Raw genomic sequence first — 19,741 nt, forward strand, 5'->3', positions numbered from 1 at the left:
TGCAAATTTGATTGTGCACAGTTCTCTCCATAATTGTGTCTTCAGAATATCCACATGGAAAAGTAAGATGATTTACACTCTCAGTTGTTTACGGAATAAAATCTATCAACTGTGTTAATCATGCATTTATCAGATGGGTCATTTAAATTGAAATACATTTTTGTCAAAAGCAGCGTCGGAGGAGGAATACATTACTAATGAAATTAGAGTTCCCACTCTCTCTGCAAGGACTTATTTTTATAATGAATATTGCAGCTATTGAGCTCCTTTCTGTTATTATTGCGGAAACTGCCTCTACCATCATGTGTCTGGATGAGCAGACATTGTAAATTCCTTTGCAGTAATTTAATGACTATTGACAGCCAGCTCCACTAGGCTTCATCAAGTAGGCTGAATATGGCACCACCACTGAGCCTGGCTTCCAGTTTTTACCAGATGCCATGCAAGAGTACTACAACTTCAATAATTCTCTGCAGTCAGACAATCAAAACTCATACGTCAACATATGAACCAAATGTTTGAGGACGTTGAGAGTGCCTAAATCAAAGAAGGTAAAACAGCAAACAGTGTATCCCCCCCATCTGGTTAACCCTAACCCTGTCAACATAGATACTGCACCAATCAATTTAGTATTGACATATACAGTATCTACTCATGGGAGCATTTTTAAAACACAAACAAACAAGTCCATAACACCAAGGATATACCGTGTATAAGGATTCTGTAGCAACAATTAATTCATTTTGACTTTGACAATGGTTTCATCATTTATGGGCACTACTATACCTTGTAATACCGTAACAAGGATGTATTGTAAGCTCATATGCAAAACAGTACATCATAAACCGACGCCTTGCGAAAGCTCTAATTGTCTACGGGATTTCTTGACAACATTGGTTCCATGCTCATTATGTGGTGTAGCTTGAGAAACCAGGCTGTCTTAATTAGCTTCAACGTAATCTGCATTGTTTATGAAAGCAAGCTGAATGTGGAATATGATATTTAAAGATCAGGGACAGAAATGTGGTCGACGAAATTAGTGATGTGGTTATAATAGTATGCAAGTTTTACGTAGTAGGTATTTAATTAACATTTAATGTTCAACCTTGCACATCTGTTCCGTTGTGAAAAATATATACCATCTTCTAGTTGCTGGTCAGAAACGGATTCAGAAACCAAACATACTCAGTTCAAAGGCAAAATGATTGGCTTGTCATGGGATGTTGCCAACAGGTAAGTCTTTCCCCATGTTTATAATTGTGTTGCTGTTATACAAGAGCTGGGTGGGGTAGCGGGGGACATGGCCCATTGGCTTTAAGCCTGGAGAACGTCCTCCCTAGCTGGATGGATCAGCAGAGGAACGACAGCATCGTGGATTAGTGCAGCCTGTCAAGGTCTGACGGTGCAGTGACAATTTAATCGCTGAAAAGGCTCCCCAAAGAAAACGGAAGACGAGAGGAAGAAAAACAGGAGGGGAAAGTTAAGAGGCTGTGGTCTTCATTAATATGATTCATATTGTCAAATCAGATTCTGTTAATACTGCAGTCAATGTCTCCTGGGTCATGGGGGGGAAAACATAAACAGGCTTATAGAGACAGAGACAAAAGCACTCTCCGCCTATCCTTAAGCTCAACCCTGCAGCAACCACCAATAGAAATAGCCCTTTCCTTCGTGGGGAGCCGGGAATTGCTGCGTCTTTATTTAAATTTCTTTTGTGATATTTCATGGGCTGTCTCATCAGGGTCCCCTAAGGTGTTGGGTGCACACACACAGTGTAAATGTGTTATTTATGAAATAATGGTTTCACAAGTTATCTCTCTGCACCGATTGCTTTTGGAGGAACAGACGTAAAACCAAATCGATGTTCATTTAAGTAATGATCTAATATCTTATGTCAGCATAGCTGTGGATGAAGCAATCAAATGTGCAAATTGTGTTTTGAATTATTCACAACGGCATGTCATTCATACCATTAGGTGGCAATTATATTAATGTGTGATAAATCAATACAGAAAATATATAATGCAAAGGATAATTGCTGATAGAGCATTTGAATGGAACCCGTGTAGCAGGAGCACTATAAGTTAGTCAACAACTATTTTTTTTCTGCTTCTGGCCTCTCTTTAATGAGGGATGAAGTTACCATGGTAATAGTAAAAACGAGCTACCTTGAGTTTTGCCAGGCTTTTAATGCAGACACATGCACTCAGAAACGCACACACATAGAGCACAGTTATCCATCCTCTATGCTGTTGAGAATAAATCCAAACCATTAACGACGCACAGATATCTAAAGGCTTGTTCAAACATAAAGAAGCCATTGCAGGAGTCTGACTTTTTCTTCTACTGTATAATCATCATAATTAAAAAGGCATGACACATCTCTTTTGACGATTTAATCGCTATCTCTATTGTCGCTGAGAGGTGAGGATCTGCACTACAGAAAAGGGAGGTCAGACCCATCTGACTTTCTTTGACTTTAACTCAACCTATAATTAATGCCAAATTGGTATGGATAACACAAGTCTCCATTTCCTCAAAAGTAAACACCCTTCATAACATGATCATTCAATTCACATGTAAACCTTTCTGTAGCTTTAAAACGTTTAACACAATGTGCATGTGAAGGCGACTGAATTCTGGATACTTGCAATATCACCAGATAGAACAAAGGTGGACAAATGTCTTGCTGTACCAGTTGGCATTATGATGGTACACAGCTTTGTAAAATCACATCATGAAATGCCTGCTGTTTAATTCTCATACAGCTCTCTTCTCAGCTTCACCCGGAATAGTAATTTTGTCTTTTTTTGTTATTATTATGGATTCACCCATAAATCAGAATGAAACATATTCAAACCCATACAAATGGATTACTGTGTATGAAAAAAATAGTACCGATACACACAAAGCATGGTCCAATCCATGTTCTTCCCCTAAATGTTTCTCTTGGGCAGAGTGGCATCAAGCTGTTAAAAAGCTAACTTGCAGCAGCTTTACATCATCTGTGCAACACAGGCAAGCCTCTTTGTAGTGTGTTGTTGATACAATGCCCATACGAGTTAGGAAACATTTGGTTAAAAAGAGGGATGCATTTTCAGTGAAGAAGGGACACTTTCCTACTTATTTCTGCATGAGATATATTTTCCATTTTAGCAGGAAAAAAGACATATATTGCAGCATAGGATGATGTAATAGCAGAAACAATATCTGTTCGATGAAACTGACATTCGTTCGTATTATTTGTTTGAAAAAAGAATGTTTAAGAGGATCCATATTATGCAATCCATGTACAACAATGAAGAATCTTGGCGGTAATGCATGCCCTGTCTTAAGCACCCACGGCTTCTTAATGATGGAATGTTAAACCGTTGCTGTGTGTCACCAAAACGCAACACAATGCTGCAGGTGGCGGCCAAAGCTGCAGTGCACAATCATTCCAAGATATTCTCCAACATCCTCCAAGCTAACCGCATGCTTCTGGTTTGCTGAGTACATGTTAAAACGATACTGCTGAGCCCTCACTCTAAAGTCAAATCCATCACCAAACAGGTCCAATATTTTTAAACTACTACCTGCAAGAAATAATTGTATTGAAATGCAGCAAAAGCTTGACACGAGGAAGGGCATATTATCATCAAAGATTGAGCTGAATAAAGGCATTCATGTTGTGATCAATTGAAACACCGTTATTCTCCTAAAATATTATCAGAGGCCTCAAGGTCCTAGTTTTCCTCAGGGTCTATGAGGATTCTAAGGGGCTCTGGCAAGCTCTACTCCACTTAATTACACATGTGCCCTCCAGTAATTCACAGATCTCACACATAGAGCAAACCAATGCATTACTGTTTGCACCACCAATTAACCTCCTGATAACTCCCCATGGAACTGTTGGACTGTTCATAAACAAAAGTAAACAAACAAAACATACATACCGTGCTTATTTGCAACACACTTAGCTGTGCTTAAGTGAAAGGAAAGGAACACTTTCAGTAACTAACCTTTTATGCAGCATCAATATTAGTGATGTTAATACATACAATTATTCAAGTTTGTTGGTCCATCTAGGCAGAAAGTTCAAAAGGGAATGGTGGAAGTATATAATTGGAAAACAATCTTTGAAAGGGTTAAGCATCTAACAGGCAGTGGTGGCAATATGTCGATCACAAGGTAGCCCCACCTTAAATAATACACTGCTATATCTCATCGACACAACTGAGACCATTCACACAATCGTGCTTTACTGAAGAAGGCATGAAACTTCCTGGTAAGACCATAAACTATTATTTTTTACAATGTTTACTGAGGTTACAAGTAGGGTTATTTTCTCATAGACATTTATGCAACCAGACATCTTTTTCCAACAAGTGGCCCCCTGCTGGATAATGAAGAATGCTTATTTAAATGCATCCAAATTGGCTTAAATGTCTAGCCCGAGGGAAAGCCAGTGTCATTCTTTAAAAAATACATATATATAAATAACTATAACTCTTTGCAGATGATATGTTGGACACTTTTAACTTGAATTCTTCATCTGGGGAAAAGCTGTGTTAAATCCTTTTCGTAACTAAATACACTTGTGGCTATGTGTTGTGATTGTTATTCAACCAAGAACTATCAGCATGCACCATTACGCATGAGGAGTGACAGTTGTGGAGCTACAGTATCCTCCATGGCACTGTCAGGCATTGGCAGGTCCAGGCAGCACCAGCACAAAATGTCCCAACAGTCTGCGGATGGTTATATTTGTTTCTTCATGTACTGAATACTTTCAACGGGTAAGAGACCTCATAGGATCACACAGGAACCCGTGTTATCTTTTCCAATAATACATTAATTTAAGGTGCCTTTGGGAAGAAGCTTTACTGGCAGGTTTTATTAAATACTCACCATCATAAAACTCGGAGTGCTGAGGTTTTGAACACAGAAATAGAAAATCTGGTGACATGATTAGGTATGACGGCCAGCTCTACTACACCTCCTGATAATGTATTCCTCCACCTTTGGCATTTTCATCAAGAAAAGTGCATTCTGCTTGTGTGCACTCAGTCAGTCTGACATCTCGCAGCCAAAGGAAAGTGTGACATCATTTTAGTCTCTCTTTTGCTATCACAAGTGCACAGCGCGAACATATTTCTCCTACTCCCGAAAGCAGATTTGATATTGATCTGCATTTAGGACTAATACAATATTGAGATTTAGAATTTGTCATGATTTGTGCTGCGCTTGACAACAGAATATATAACTGTATTTTGTATTTCTATGAAATAAACATGCATGGCATTGATAAAGCATTTCTAATCAATTCAGCTTGAATCATAATGTACAAGTAATGGAGACTTTGGGGAGCATGGAGGCCATAACTTTCATATAGTTAAATATTACAAACATGTGCAATTTCACTCATCTACTGACATACTGCATGAGAGTGTATTCACAAATCATCTTACAGGGAATACCGAGTAACCTACTATCCATCCATGTATTAATTTAAAGGCTGTTTAAATCAAAGGTTATAAATGTTACACATAGATAAATAATTTTCGAATATTCTAGTATATAGGGCATTCCCTGTGCTACTGAATTTAGTTATATGGATCAAGAGATGTTACTGTTTTCTACTTAATATATATTTGGGAACTTGGCAGGGCAGGGAGGAATGGCTTTCTACTGTGGTTATCGATATAATTACAAAAAGAGAGCCTCGAATTACCACAAGACCTTTTTAATCCTTGTTCATTTTTTGTATCAAGTGTACAACAACCCACAGCACTGATGTGGAAGTAGGTCTTAAACTCGCATTTGCATGTTTATTTTGGGAGCCCTTATTAGCATTGGCAAACATGAATATCCGGCAGGAGGGTGGTAAAGGAGGAGGAGAGCGAAGGAAATGTTTCATAACAAAATAAATTGATTCCCAAGTTCAAAACTGTGTTCTCACTCAATGATTCAAGTGTTTAATGATTGTTCTGACATCTTTACTTGTAAAATGTTGGAAAACATCCAACTATCTTTGATGCTCTTTACACAGTGGCCTGGAGGAGAAAATGACGTCAAAGGAGGCAGCGATCGTTAAACCTTTCCGTCTCTATGCTGTAGAACAGACTCTAAAGATCTTCAGCTACTGTCAAGAGAACGCTCATCTGACATTGCTTGGAGGGATGATTGACCAACGAAAGTATTTCTACCAAGATCTCAATCATCTGCCATATATTTTTTCAAGCAACAACATATTCCCTGTGAGTTGTATCTAGAAATGTGTCTGGACAATATCAAGCCCAGTATCTCTAAGAACAACAGTAGAAAACAGCATAGTATGAATATAGAAATGGCCCAGCAGAAACCCTACTGCTACTTTCTAGCCTTCAGCTCATTGGTGGATAAAACCATTGCTTGCTATTCTTGCTCATCATGAAATGTTGAAAATATGTGAACAAAAGGCTAGTGAGTAGATTGTAGAAATGTGAGGAAAAAGACTTGCGAACCATGGACTTCAATTCCAAAGATGGAGAGAAAGAATAGGATGTTCATTTGATGAAAGTGTTTTAAGCTTACTGTATTTAGAACATGATAAGTAAAGAGCTTACCAATGGAGGAAGCTCAACTTTATCTCACAGAAATAAATAAAACTGCTTTAACTTTAGAGTAGTGCAGGTTTGTTTCGGGGACTTTTTGAGTTCCACTTGGCAGCGACAACATGTCCGTACAAAATTAGCATTGCAGTCTTTAAATGATAATATATTTCAGATTTACTGCATAGACTTCTCTCATACAAAAAACAAACAAAAAAACACCTTACCTTTCAAACAAAGTACCTACAAACCTGTAATCATTCTTAACGCAACAGGCACTCGGCTCAAGGTTAACCGACAGACTGTTCTTCAGAGACGGCCCCTCAGAGTCTTACAGTATATGCACTCATTCAAATGTTGCTCATTATAGCCCGGGCGGTAGTTTGTAGCTTACATCCTTTAGGGTTTCTTGATGATGCCCTCGCACAGGTTGGATGTTTTCAATTGTCAGCCATCGTAACGTGACATGAAACAAATACCCACTCTCCTTCCTGTCGTAAAGTCTTAGCTGTCTCCGTTATTGGAAATGATATATCACTATACTATCATATAAATAAGTGTTAAGAGTATGAACACTTAAATCAGCATAACTGCTCATATAACTTTTTAGTTTGAATGTAGGAATGACTAAACTGTGTGGGTTTCTCATTTGTAAAACAAACATTTTGCATAAGAAATTAATTTCAGAAGGATTTGCGATATCTCGTTTAATTGTGGGTATTTTAATGACCACTTAATTTTAATCAAGTGTTCCATTCACTGAATCTTCAACAACGTTTCGCTCAATATGTACTTTCCTTACAAGGTTTACTCGTGCGTCTCTCATCTAAACGTACCAGCTTCTTCTTTTCAGATGAAGATTTAGGGCCCTTTAATTCCAGGTAGGTGTACTAATGAGCTGTTTTTCAATTCAGCACAAGTCTTGCCTCAGAGAAAAATCTGATCATGTATTTTTAAAGTTATGTATTTTTAAAGTTATGTATTTTTAAAGGGATGTATCTGAGTGATTGCATAGTTAAAGTGGATCAGGCCGCGAGGGGCGGCAGATATAAAGGAATATACAAAGGAAACTGACAGTCCAAGCAGGAACTTCCACGACTATTAAACAGTGCATCCAGTATATGTACATTTTCTACATGTACACACAATCACATATGCATTAGTAATAAGCACGCTCTCTTTGCGTACCGTTTGATGAGGTCGTTTTTGCACTACTAGTAAAAACACAATCCAGAGTAGTTTGATGGCTAATTGATAGCTTGCTGAAAATATGACTGACATTCTGCTCCAACAATACATGTAAGAACTATTTTATACCACTTACTTTATGCTCTCTTAATGAATCCCTCCTTCTCTTTTCCTTTTCCTGTAAATCACTTTGTATTTGTTATTTTGAGTGCTATTTAACAGAGTGTACTTGCTCTACTGAAACAAATATCAAGAAAATAATCAGCTGGCAGATAAAAGAGTCTGCTTTCTAATGTAGACAAATACTTTGACAAAGCCATTACAAAAGATTAGGTTTTTGTTTTCAATAAATGGACAACATTTATGTTTTGCCTGCACCATTAGGTGTTGTGTCAAAGTCCTTCTCTCTTATATTTAGAGGAGTTGGGGTTAGCTTTTTCATTCTGTTCAGGGAGTGAACGACGACCTGAGTGAAGTAAAGAATCATTTTTAGGAGGAGAAATAAATCAGTTGCTTTTAAGTAAGATCAAAGGGGGATCTTGGAAGAGTCATTTCACCTAACATTGAAATGCATCTCATGCCGGAGAAAAAAAAGAGAGCTATCATTATTAAAAGTTTTGTCAGATCAAATTAAAGACAGAGTTGGATCACATTTGCTCACCATGGGATTCTTCTTATGTCTGCAACAGTTTTTCAACTGTGTAGCATCTGCTTCTACTGTGGGCAAAGCATTTGTATCTTAGGTGCAGTTTAGGTGCATTTGCACAACATTTCTCTCATGTTTCATCAACCTAAAAACTAACTGTGAGGTTGGGGAAAAAAGTAGCTTGAATGAAAATGACCCAAAGGTTGGTGACTGAAGGGGAAGGGCAAAGACAGGAAACGTCAATGCTGAGCGAGAAACCAAATGCCAGCCGCGCTCACACACACACACATACACTTACCTGCAGTGTCTGTGAACTCCAGCCACAGTTTCAATGATGGAGCACTCTCCCTCGTTTAGACAAAAGGCCAGGTCCTTGTCTTCCACACATGGCTTGAAGACCTCTGAACGTAGACTGGGAAGTGTGGGGGCTACTGCTGTAGACAGAAAAAGACAGATGCATATTTAGTTACTAAAATAAATGAAGATCTAAAAAAAAAAGGGTAATTTCTTTCAAGTTTTCAGCTTATATCATCATGTGTATTTCTCACAGGATCAGATCCTATTTCTTTGGAGTGCCAATATGACCTAAAATGACCACCTCTGCTCAGATTGGAAGAGAAAACGTTATAACTTCTTTAACATTCTTTGGGCAAAAGGCAAAGTAGCCCAGGAAACAACATCCTTTTCTGACTTCATAAAATAAGCAGTTTCGGTTTTAAGGTTTCAGACTCTGCCCTGATGCAATAGAAAAAGTAAAAGTGCTACACAAATTATCGAATGCAAAAACATGCTCTAGAACTGTTATTGTATCAGACATATGTACTGCATTCCTAGTTTCTATGTTGCTGTTTGTTTCAAATAAAGCAGTCCAACCACAATTCCTTAGTGAATCCCCTGACCTAATGTTTCCTGTAAACACAGTTGCAAAACAGAGAAATACATTAGAGCTGCAAGGAAGAGAGGGATAATATGCTATACCACACACAGAGAGATGGGCTCGGTGACGTAGCTTTAATTCTCCTCCTCTAGACTGACCCTGAGCCACTCTCACACAAAGAGCATGGCTGCCATGTACAAGCACTGCAATGCAGGGTTCTCCGCCCTGTGAAATATGCACAGCTGTCAGGCATGTTGTCACTGTGACGTATAAATACTGTGAGCTAGCATGTGCAACCACCATCTGTATGCAGATATTCATTCATGCAGAAGTAGACACATGTTGGCACACACACACACACACACACACACACACACACACACACACACACACACACACACACACACACACACACACACACACACACACACACACACACACACACACACACACACACACACACACACACACACACACCACACACACACACACACACTTACATGGAAAATATCACTCAGAATGTCTTTCACTTCATGTAGTCAAGCATTGAAAATTGGATTGACTAGTATTACACTCAATACCTTGCAAATACCATTGGATTACAAATCCAATTCTGCTTTCATCCATTTATCTCCAACAAAATGCACAAACATGCACAGTCACAAGTCGTATTCTTCTGACTGTCATTACTTCCTTATTCTATCCTCTTTTTTTATTTGAGTCGGCTCAATCTGCCAGCCAGTAGCCTCTTTTACTTGACCCTCCTGCGACCAACCACGCGTGTTGGAGAAATAAAAAAGACCGTAATCCGTTTGTTGTCCCCCAGTGTCCAGTTCAATCTATGTTTTGTTTACGGCCATTGACCGATAAATCCAGGGGGCTCTTCATGTTAGGCCCGAGAGATGATGAGAGATTAGGGGAACACAAAAAGAGATATGTGGTGTTCCTGGGACTCTTCTCTTTCAGAGCAAAAACTTTGGAAGCCATCATGTAATCCACTTACTGCAGTAGTTCATATTTTATCTTCAGAAGCATTGAGGAGTCTCTTTCTGTTTTTATACCTATGTAGGAGATGTTTAAGAGGTAAGAAAGGCAATGCATTCTTGCTCTTTGATTGATAGTTGGAATATTTGTTTTAACATTTCTGATACATCAGTCCCTAGAGTGTGCTGCATATAAAAGTAGGTTGTGAACCCAGGCTGACTCACTTTCCCAGCTTGAAAGACACACATCTTTGTATTATTAATTCCACAGATTCCCAGAGTGTAATGCTAAAAAGGTTATCTATTCCAAGATGCCACTTTAATAATAGAAAATAGAACACAAAGTCCCCCTGTGGTAATCATGTCACGGGTAATAATTACCCAAGTGTTACAGCCACTTGTATCTATTATGCAGACAGCAACAGTGAGCGCATGTAAGAACAAAAGGCTGTTTGATATAAAAGGGACAACCCCTTTTATGTTAGGTCAGTGGTTTAGGTACATGAGGCAGAGATTTTGTGACAAAAAAGGAAATTGATTTTGTGCTGTAAGCCTAACCATTGATTCATTTACATTAGAAAAGCAGAGGTCAGTCAGATACCAAACACCCTTTTAGTTCCTGCGTCACATGTGGTTTTATCTACTTAAACACTTCAAAAACTGTATTTTCCACCTGTCACCTTATCTTATTCTAAATAAACTGTGGGAAGGCTTTTGTTGATCCATTATAAATGTATATCCCTTCCTGTTAAAAAAAGTTCAGCAATCCTTTCATTTGTCTCATGTCATTGACAGAGCAGAGGGGTAGAATGTGAACTACACAAGGTCACAGTGGTACCTATGACACAGCACTTTGGGAATCGGTGATGATGTATGACGTGTTCATATATTTCACCTGGGACAAAGCTCCAAGGCACATTACAGCAGCACCTATTGTATATCAGCTCTGTCTATTTGTTTTCAGACAATGAATTTTGCCAGTCTCACACCAGAGAGTGGGAGGCTAACATGAGTGGTATTGGATTCAATATATTATGGCATGCTTTAAATGTGCAAAGGATTTCTAGAATATCTGGTATTTGAAATCCTAGTGTGGTTTTGAATATTGCATATATAATCCATTTAACCTTTAAACATGTGGAAGTAAATGCATACATTCTGGCACTCCCTATCATAGTAAAACATATATAATCTATACGCTGGTATTCTGCAAATAAAGGGCTGTATCTTTCCTTTTCCAGGTGCAAGGTCTTCAAATAAACACATTCTGAACTGATTACGTTTCAGAAACATACAGAAAAAAAAACTCTCTTCAGTCCTAAAGGATTACCTCCACTCTTTTAGCCCTGTTGGCCACATCAAAGAACAAGCCATCTTCAGGTATGTTTGGCCTTGAGCAATACAGGCTGTCAATTTCATATGGGTTCCCTCTTCATCACTGTGAAAGGCAAAAAACTGTAAAAAATCAACAGCACGGCAAACACAACTCGGGCACTTTTGAACGAGAACCTGTCAAAAAAGGAAAAGCTCTCGAAAAACTGGGCTCTTTGAACATACGGCTGTCAGAAGTAGAGCAAGTTAATAAAGCAATTAGTCTGCCTCCTGATAGTGTCAAAGCAGAATGCTGATAATGTGTGTTTGTATGTTTTGATGGGATATTTTCTGGGTTGTCATTTGTTTATTCACAAGTGACTAACCCTAGAGAGATCAATGTGAATCCTGCAGTACATCCAAGCAGTTGAACCAATTCAAGCTACTCAGGCAAAAAAAAAAAAAACAGTGCTGAAAGCATTGCCAATTTTATTCGAGCAAAATTAATCTTCATCCTCATTAATTAGGTAATGGCTGATAAATGGTGTGTCCCTTGATATAGGTACATGACAGTGTCATGAGGAATTATGACGAACACACAAGCTCCCATAACATTCATTTATCAACCCTTTTAATGAACCCTTTCACAGAATAAACCCTTGCAATGCATGCCTCTAGCAAACTTTATGACACTCTAACTCTTAGATAGCTGTGAAAATAAAAACATGGTGAAAATGTGCTAATAAACGGCAGCTGCAGTGGGAGCATGATTCATCCTGGACTCTTTGAAATCATTTTCACGTCTCTCACCCTCCCAGCTGCACAAAGGCAATCCAGATTGCCAAATCCCTTGGTAACTTTCAAGGAATCTACTGGCTGGGGATCACAGATTCAGATGATGCTTGAGAGATCAGAGTTATCTGAGAGGAATATTGAGGCAAGAACTCCTTCCTAGTCACTACTGTTAAATAGCTTGCAATCAATATCTTCAAGAACTCAAACAGCTACAACTAAACATAGGATTGATTTTATTTCAATGTGGACCAAACCATCAATTCTAGTCTAAAATGTATTCTCAATATAAATCATTTCTTTTTACAAAAAAAGTTCAAAATCCATGTTCTCCTCTATGAAAACCAACCCTAACCCTAAAAAACAGCCATTCAAAGTACTCTATAAGTGGGCCAGCATCTACACAGTGCAGCATGTATATGAAGGTTTATTTTAGACTGAGACCTTTTTTGTGTTTACGTAAAACACTCCTGTGTTAACTATACATTATCAAATACACACAATGCAAGCAAATCCATAAAACAGAGCATCAATTGTAACCAACACACACGGATTAATGTATCAGTGGCATAGGCTGTTAGAGTGTTTTCAGGCAGGTAGGATCATCACCTATTTATTACCTGTGATTATCTTAAATGGAAAAAATGGTGAACGATGTGTTACTGTGATTTCAAATGGTTTACCATTCACACTTTTCCTTATAGCCCCCAATATTGATCACTTGGAACTGAGGATTATATCAAGACTGAAAACTGTTTAAATTGGAATATATCTTTCCCAAGAAAGCTCTAATGCAATAGTCCTGTGGAGGCTTCCATACAAAATCCTGTACAGCATATACTCTAAACTTACTGCAGACAGTGCATCATAAACACAGACAACCCAACTCCAGAGACAATTCCATTTACAACTGTAGCATTTTCCTGCTATGACTTCCTTCTAATGTGCTCATTAGTGTTCTTTGCTGAGTCTTATCCCTCCAGAGACTGTGGTCGGGAGAGAACTGCATGTGTTTACTGCTGCACACATCAAAGAGGGCCTTACTAGGTAAAGGGGAAAGTCCTGAGAGAGCCTGCTGATTGCTTACCCATCATGCACTGCTGCCTTTTAGGCAGGACCATATTCAGAGACACATACAGTGCAGTATGTATGGACAGCATATTGGCCAGGGAGCAGCAATGCAACTGATCAGACATAGGACTTTCCTGGACCTTATTGGAAGGAGGATCAATGCTGTGTACGCATCATGTTTCAACACGTTTCAACCCATGTATATACACTTAAATCAGTTTTAGAGCAAACTTTCATCCTGCTCAATCCTGCGTACTGCCCATATCATGTGGCTTTTTCTTGACAACTAAATTCAAGCATTATTTTCAAGCGAAACACAATGTTTGCCTCCTAAATGTGAGGTCAACAACTGCAAACAACTGCGCTGCCGATGCAAGTCATGCCTAATTGTGTTTCATGGCAAAGTTCATCGTGACCTTTTCAGGTCGGTGATTGAATTTAATAAAGAGAATACACCAACATGCAAAACATGTATACTGAATACAAATATCCTCCCTATGCAAATACACTGCTTTCAAAAGCAAATTTTGTTTTTGATTTGAAGCACAATGAGACCCTAAGCTCGCATATTTTATTTTTTAAACTCATGAAAGTCATTTATTCCACCTACGTCCTGACACATGGCAAAACATACCTTATATTTTATATACTGTTTGCCAAAGCTTCAGAAAGACAAACAGCAATAATAATAATATAGCAATAATAAGCCTATAGTGGCATAGCCCTGTTACGTCTCACACAACAGACACACATGCCCATATTTACTGTTCAGCATTGTATGTCTTGCATAATCATCAATATGACAAGCCTTGGGGGACTTTCTGTCCCTGACATGACACAAAAAAATAGTAGTTGACCCATGGGACTGTTGGTTAAAAGACAGGCGCTGGCTGTAAGCAGGGTTAAAGAGCACACGGCCTTGGTCGCCCTGAGAGCCCAGTGATAGGTATCCGTTGGGACATTTGTCACGGCTACTCTACTTATTCTTCACTCGAGTCGAACCTTAAAACCCTGCGTTGTGAAAAATACTGTATATATTGTATAGTGTAAAACAGGGGTGCCCAACCTTTTTTGAACCAAGATCTACTTTTAAAGTTGATAGTGTGTCGAGATCTACCAAGCCATAACGAAAGCCATAGCGTAGCCACAATTAATTGTGCGACTATATAATAACACCATTTTCTGACACAAAGATCAAGTTTTTAAAATAATAATACATTTATTGAAGTAAATGTACGTTGTGCAAAGAATAAGCACAAGTAGGCCTAGGACTGTCCCATAACAACACAACAACATACAACCCAATTAATACAATGACTAATTTAAGTTGGAAAAGTGGTTCTCTACCTTAGTGGGACTTCTGGCACTGAGAGGAGGAAGCTAGTCTCTCATAGTCCGAACAGTAGGAGCTGAGTACCAGCTGTAAGCAGGCCGCAAGGTGGTCATCAGTCATGGTGGATCTGTATTTTGACTTAATGATTTTCATATGTGAAAAGGCAGACTCACACAAATATGTTGATCCAAAAAGTGCAGTCAAATTCTTTGCAGTTTGTCTGAGGTTGGGGTAGTTCTCTTTCTGCATTAGATTCCAGAATTGGACATTTGTGTCAGGTCTCTTGATTTGAGCTCAATGTCACTATTTAGTGTGAGGATCTCATTCTCAATAGCACCGCTATCCAGGTTGAAGAGTGATGCCACTTTGGACGTTATACAATCCACATCTATATTTTCCCCAAATGAAAAACTGAGAAAACTGACAACAGGCTCAATGGATGCAAAGTCATTAAAGCGCCTGTCAAATTCTGACAAGATGCTTTGCACTTGATCATCATATCATCATCGTGCACTCTCAAGCTCCGCACAGTCTTTGCCCTGAAGCTTAAGTTCTGTGTCCATGTGTGGAAAGTTCCGCAGATCACACTGTTGCAACCTGCTTGATAGCAGCTGCAACTTGCTTTTAAAGGTGTTCACGGAGCTGATCATGTTGATGATGTGTTTGTTCTTACCCTGCAGCTCTAGATTCAAGTTATTGAGCTTGTCAGTCAGATCAGTAAGAAAGGCGAAATCCAAGAGCCACTGACTGTCTTCTAGCTGTGCATATTCAGCATGGTTTGAACGTTTCAGAAATTCTTTAATTGAAGAGGGGCAACTTACTCTTACTAACGAATTCCATAAAAACCTGAAAAATATCTGTGCCTCTTGTGTGCCCTTTCAAAGGCAAAATGATCAGCAGCTCTTCTTTTGCACTCATATTGTCGAAAATCATTCTAATGAACACACATAGCTGAGCCACATCCACAGCATCAGTGGATTCATCGGATTGCAGAGAAAAACACTCACATGTGTCAATATCACTCCTCAATTGCTGTTCAACATCCTCCGCCATTCCCTCGCATCGCCGTGTAACAGAATGTCTTGATAGCTGCACATCCTGAATAGCAGACACAATCTCCTTTCGATTTTTAAAATCGGCAAAAAGCGCATCTGCGGCTTCCATGAACGCTTCTTTCACAATCTCACCATCCTTGAAAGATTTCTCTCCTTTTGCAAGAACACGACAGACACGATAAGAAGCTATGGTTGCAGCCTTACTCGTGGTATTGGGCCTGGTAAAAATGGACTGTTGTGCTGCTAGCTGACTTTTTAATTCCTTGACTTTTCGGGCGTGCAGTGGTGATTTAGCTGGGAAGTTTGTATCGTAGCTCTTGTAGACCGTCTTCAAATGCCGCTCCAAATTGTCTTTCTTTGGTAAAGCCACATTTGCATTGCAGATAAGACAGATGGACTTGGCATTGGAATACACGAAAAAATAATCCTCCTCCCTCTCTGAATGAAAATGATAAGTTTTAGATGTTTTAGCTTCAGCCGCCATGGTAGTATCCACTCGCTCTAGTCAAGCTTCTCGCACCCTTCCGAGTCCTTAGTTAGAACCTAGCAACCATACCCTGCGCGCGCAGATAGAAAGAAGCGCGTGAGATTTTTTCTTTGATTATGCCTGATCTACCTTACTATAGCTGTACAAATCTACACACTGCTTCACGTGATCAGCAGTTCATTGTGCCTATTTAAGATGTTTTAAGTTGGAAGTTTTAATGTAGGCCTATTTTACACAACAGTAGGAGGATAGCCTACACACATTTTCTCGCGATCGACTGGAACTCAGCCCGCGATCGACTGGTAGACCGCGGTCGACTGGTTGGGCACCCCTGGTGTAAAAGGTTTGCCCTGTGGGTAAGCAGTTGCAGAGTAGTGTGGGCAATATTTTTAAACGTATCCAACCAGCCATTGCCAATTTATTTGCCACAAGTGTGTGTATATGTCTGTATGCTTCACTGAGCGGCGGATTTCACCTGCTCTTCATGGCTCAATTAAATTAGGAATGTAAAAGGACAAAAAACAAACAAAAAAGACTGATTGGCCGGGAACAATGCCAACTGTTTTAGTAATTACATTTTCATATATTCATCCAATTGCTCAACCCTATTGCAACCTTATTACATGTTTGCCAAGGGAATTGAAAAAAACATAATTTTATTCTATTTGTCATTGCACTGAGGCGTTCAAAGAACTGTTTTTCTTGGTAGCTAAGAAACCTTTGAGTCTAGTCATTATCTAACAGCACCATTATTGGATGGGCTAAAAATGTCTTTGAATGTGTTCACAGTGACAGGCCCAAAGCAGTGGGTTAATAAATAGACCTAAGAAGACATCAAACATACATTTAAAGGAACAATACCCCCCTCATGAACTGTTGTATTTAAGGGAATTAACTTAGGACCCCGAGTCAGCTACATCCAGAGTAAAGTTTGGGTGACCGTACCACACACAAGTACAGCAACCCTCTGCTGTTGCAAACCCCTCCTTCTTTCAAACAGATCATAAAATGACCATGAAATTTCTCTTCACAACCCACGCAACATAGTGCATTTCGTTCTCACATTGGAAGTCTGAATCACCAGTACAGCACTCTACAAGAAGACTTAGATTTCTTGTTGTCTGAAGAGGAATACACCTCTGTTGGAGGTTTGCCCTTTAATCAATGACCTGTATCCGATAGATGGGGCTGTGCAAACATCACGACAGCTGGGATTCACATAGGAGAGAGTATGTTGTTTCGGATGGAACCATTCCTTAAGAAAAGCACATAAATCATGTGCATCAGTCTTCTGCAGGAGGGCAAAACATACCTTCTTTCTAAAGAACATTGAAATCAAATTAAACGTGATGCATTTAACATGATTTACTTCACTGCTTGATTACCCCTCTTTTGTATGTATTGTGTTCCTTTTCTGCTTGATAGACATTCGACCTATAGCTATTAAAGCTAGAAATAAAGAATTGCAAAAGTACTCACAAGGAGCACAGAGAGGTGCATGAGATTGATTTTCTCTGAAATGATAATGATATATATATGATGATAATGTCATGTCATTATCAGTGCAAAAAGCTATGACTGTGTGCTAACTGGAGATAATTTGCCTCCTCAATAGCACATTTCTCTGACTCAGTCATGGTCACAGAGCCACAATGCCAACTAACTTCAGATGTTGATCATAACAGTGGCACGGTGACAAAAAGCAGCAGTTACTCCACTTTCTTTTGTCCTGCACATCCTCCTGTAGCAGTTTCATGGCCATCAAGGTAAAAAAGTCATCCGTCAAATGTTATTGACTTCCAGTTTAAGACTGGAATCCATAATGAGGTTTAAAAGGATGCCAAACACAGAACAATAATTTCAGAAGTAATTTCTCTCTGCTAATTCATCTTTGCAACCCATATGCAGTAATATAGGACTAGACAGATAATTTATCCTGAATCACTGATTGCATTTTATGGTGTAATTATTATAATATGCCACCAGGAGGGACAACATTATGTTACTGCTTGTGATCTCAGGCATGAAAGAAAGACTGGGTTGTGCCTATAATTGCAATGTTTATTTTTTGCATTTCTTGAATTCGCAAAAGATATTTATGTTTTTTTGGATGACAGTTATTGTGATGATCTATGTCAGAGCGGTGTGTGTTACACATTACATCAGATTAACCAATATGATGTCAGAGAAGCTACGAACATACATGCAGTCACTCGGGGGGAACCTCATAAAAGCTGTTAAGAATGGAATGAGAGCCTCTACCTCATTTAAAAGCGGGAGATGTACTTTGCTGCCATTATCCCCATTACTTACAGAACAAATAACAGAATAACCAGCAGCTGGAGAAAGACACTTGATCCTGTCAAATGTATATTTAATGATGGAGGTTGCTTTAGTGCTCAAGCCCCAGCAATGACATCAAATTGAAAATTCCATTCCAAGACAGGACACGTAAGAAATCAGACAAAAAAATGCATGCCTTGCTAGAGTTTATTTTATCCAGAAGTTACTGTAGCTACCTATGGTGTTGCTTGAGGAAAACCTTAGAAATTAATAATGTATCAGTGTTTACAAGCAGGCCCCCATGAAAGAGGCTGTGAAACTAATGAAAAACACACATTGCATGCACATCAATGTTCAGGAAGGCATGCAAGTAGCAAAAGCCCCACATGGAGAGATAGGCCTAAAAGAAATGCATGCAGTGTGCGTGAGGTCTGCTGTATTTAGACACTAACACATATACACAAATAGGGCGGGGTGTTTACTGGGTTTAAGAGAAAGCAGGAAAATACAGCCTCGAGTACAACTTATTCTAGACGGTTTGATATAAATACATAACCAACTATATTACCCAATACCAAACTTAAACATAATGACTTTTCACACATAACTCTAATTTACAGATATGATTATGATCTGTAATCGGTGTGTGCATGGCTGTGAGTATGACCACAGTGGGTGTCCACAAAAATGTTCTATTTAATTCCATGAAAAGTCTTTTGTTCCTAACAATGTATTAACAATACTAACAAACCATTTATCAAACGTGGCATATTTGGCTTTGTCTGTTAATGTGCATCTAACTGTTACAACACACGTGTCTTGGCAGTGCTTGTCTCCATCTGCCCATTTTATTTTTATTTAAGGCTATATTTAAAAAGATGGCATTAAAATGTAATCCTGGGGATTCTAGAGGATTATGCTGTGCCAGCAGAATATGGCACAGTGACTGAGAGGTGCAGTCGGACGAGTACCTGATAACTTACTCTAACATCTTCACAGAGATGACAGTTGATGCTAGAAAATGCTTATTTGTACATGCTGGTGAGCTGAGATGCAATGTTATCCGTGCCATGATCACACAGCTGTGTTAAAATACTTCACTGTAAAATAGATGTTTCATTTTTTTATTTTCCCCTCCACAGC

General features: G+C 38.9%; 1 protein-coding gene across 1 annotated transcript in view; it reads right to left on the reverse strand.

Moving 5' to 3' along the window:
- nrg3b (neuregulin 3b) overlaps positions 1–19,741 on the reverse strand; it is a 173,161-nt gene that overhangs the window by 76,051 nt on the left and 77,369 nt on the right. The window contains 1 exon segment of the mRNA XM_063892699.1: positions 8,705–8,840. Coding sequence (XP_063748769.1) covers positions 8,705–8,840 — 136 coding nt within the window.

This window comes from Eleginops maclovinus, chromosome 10, assembly GCF_036324505.1.
Source record: "Eleginops maclovinus isolate JMC-PN-2008 ecotype Puerto Natales chromosome 10, JC_Emac_rtc_rv5, whole genome shotgun sequence".
Lineage (NCBI taxonomy): Eukaryota > Metazoa > Chordata > Actinopteri > Perciformes > Eleginopidae > Eleginops > Eleginops maclovinus.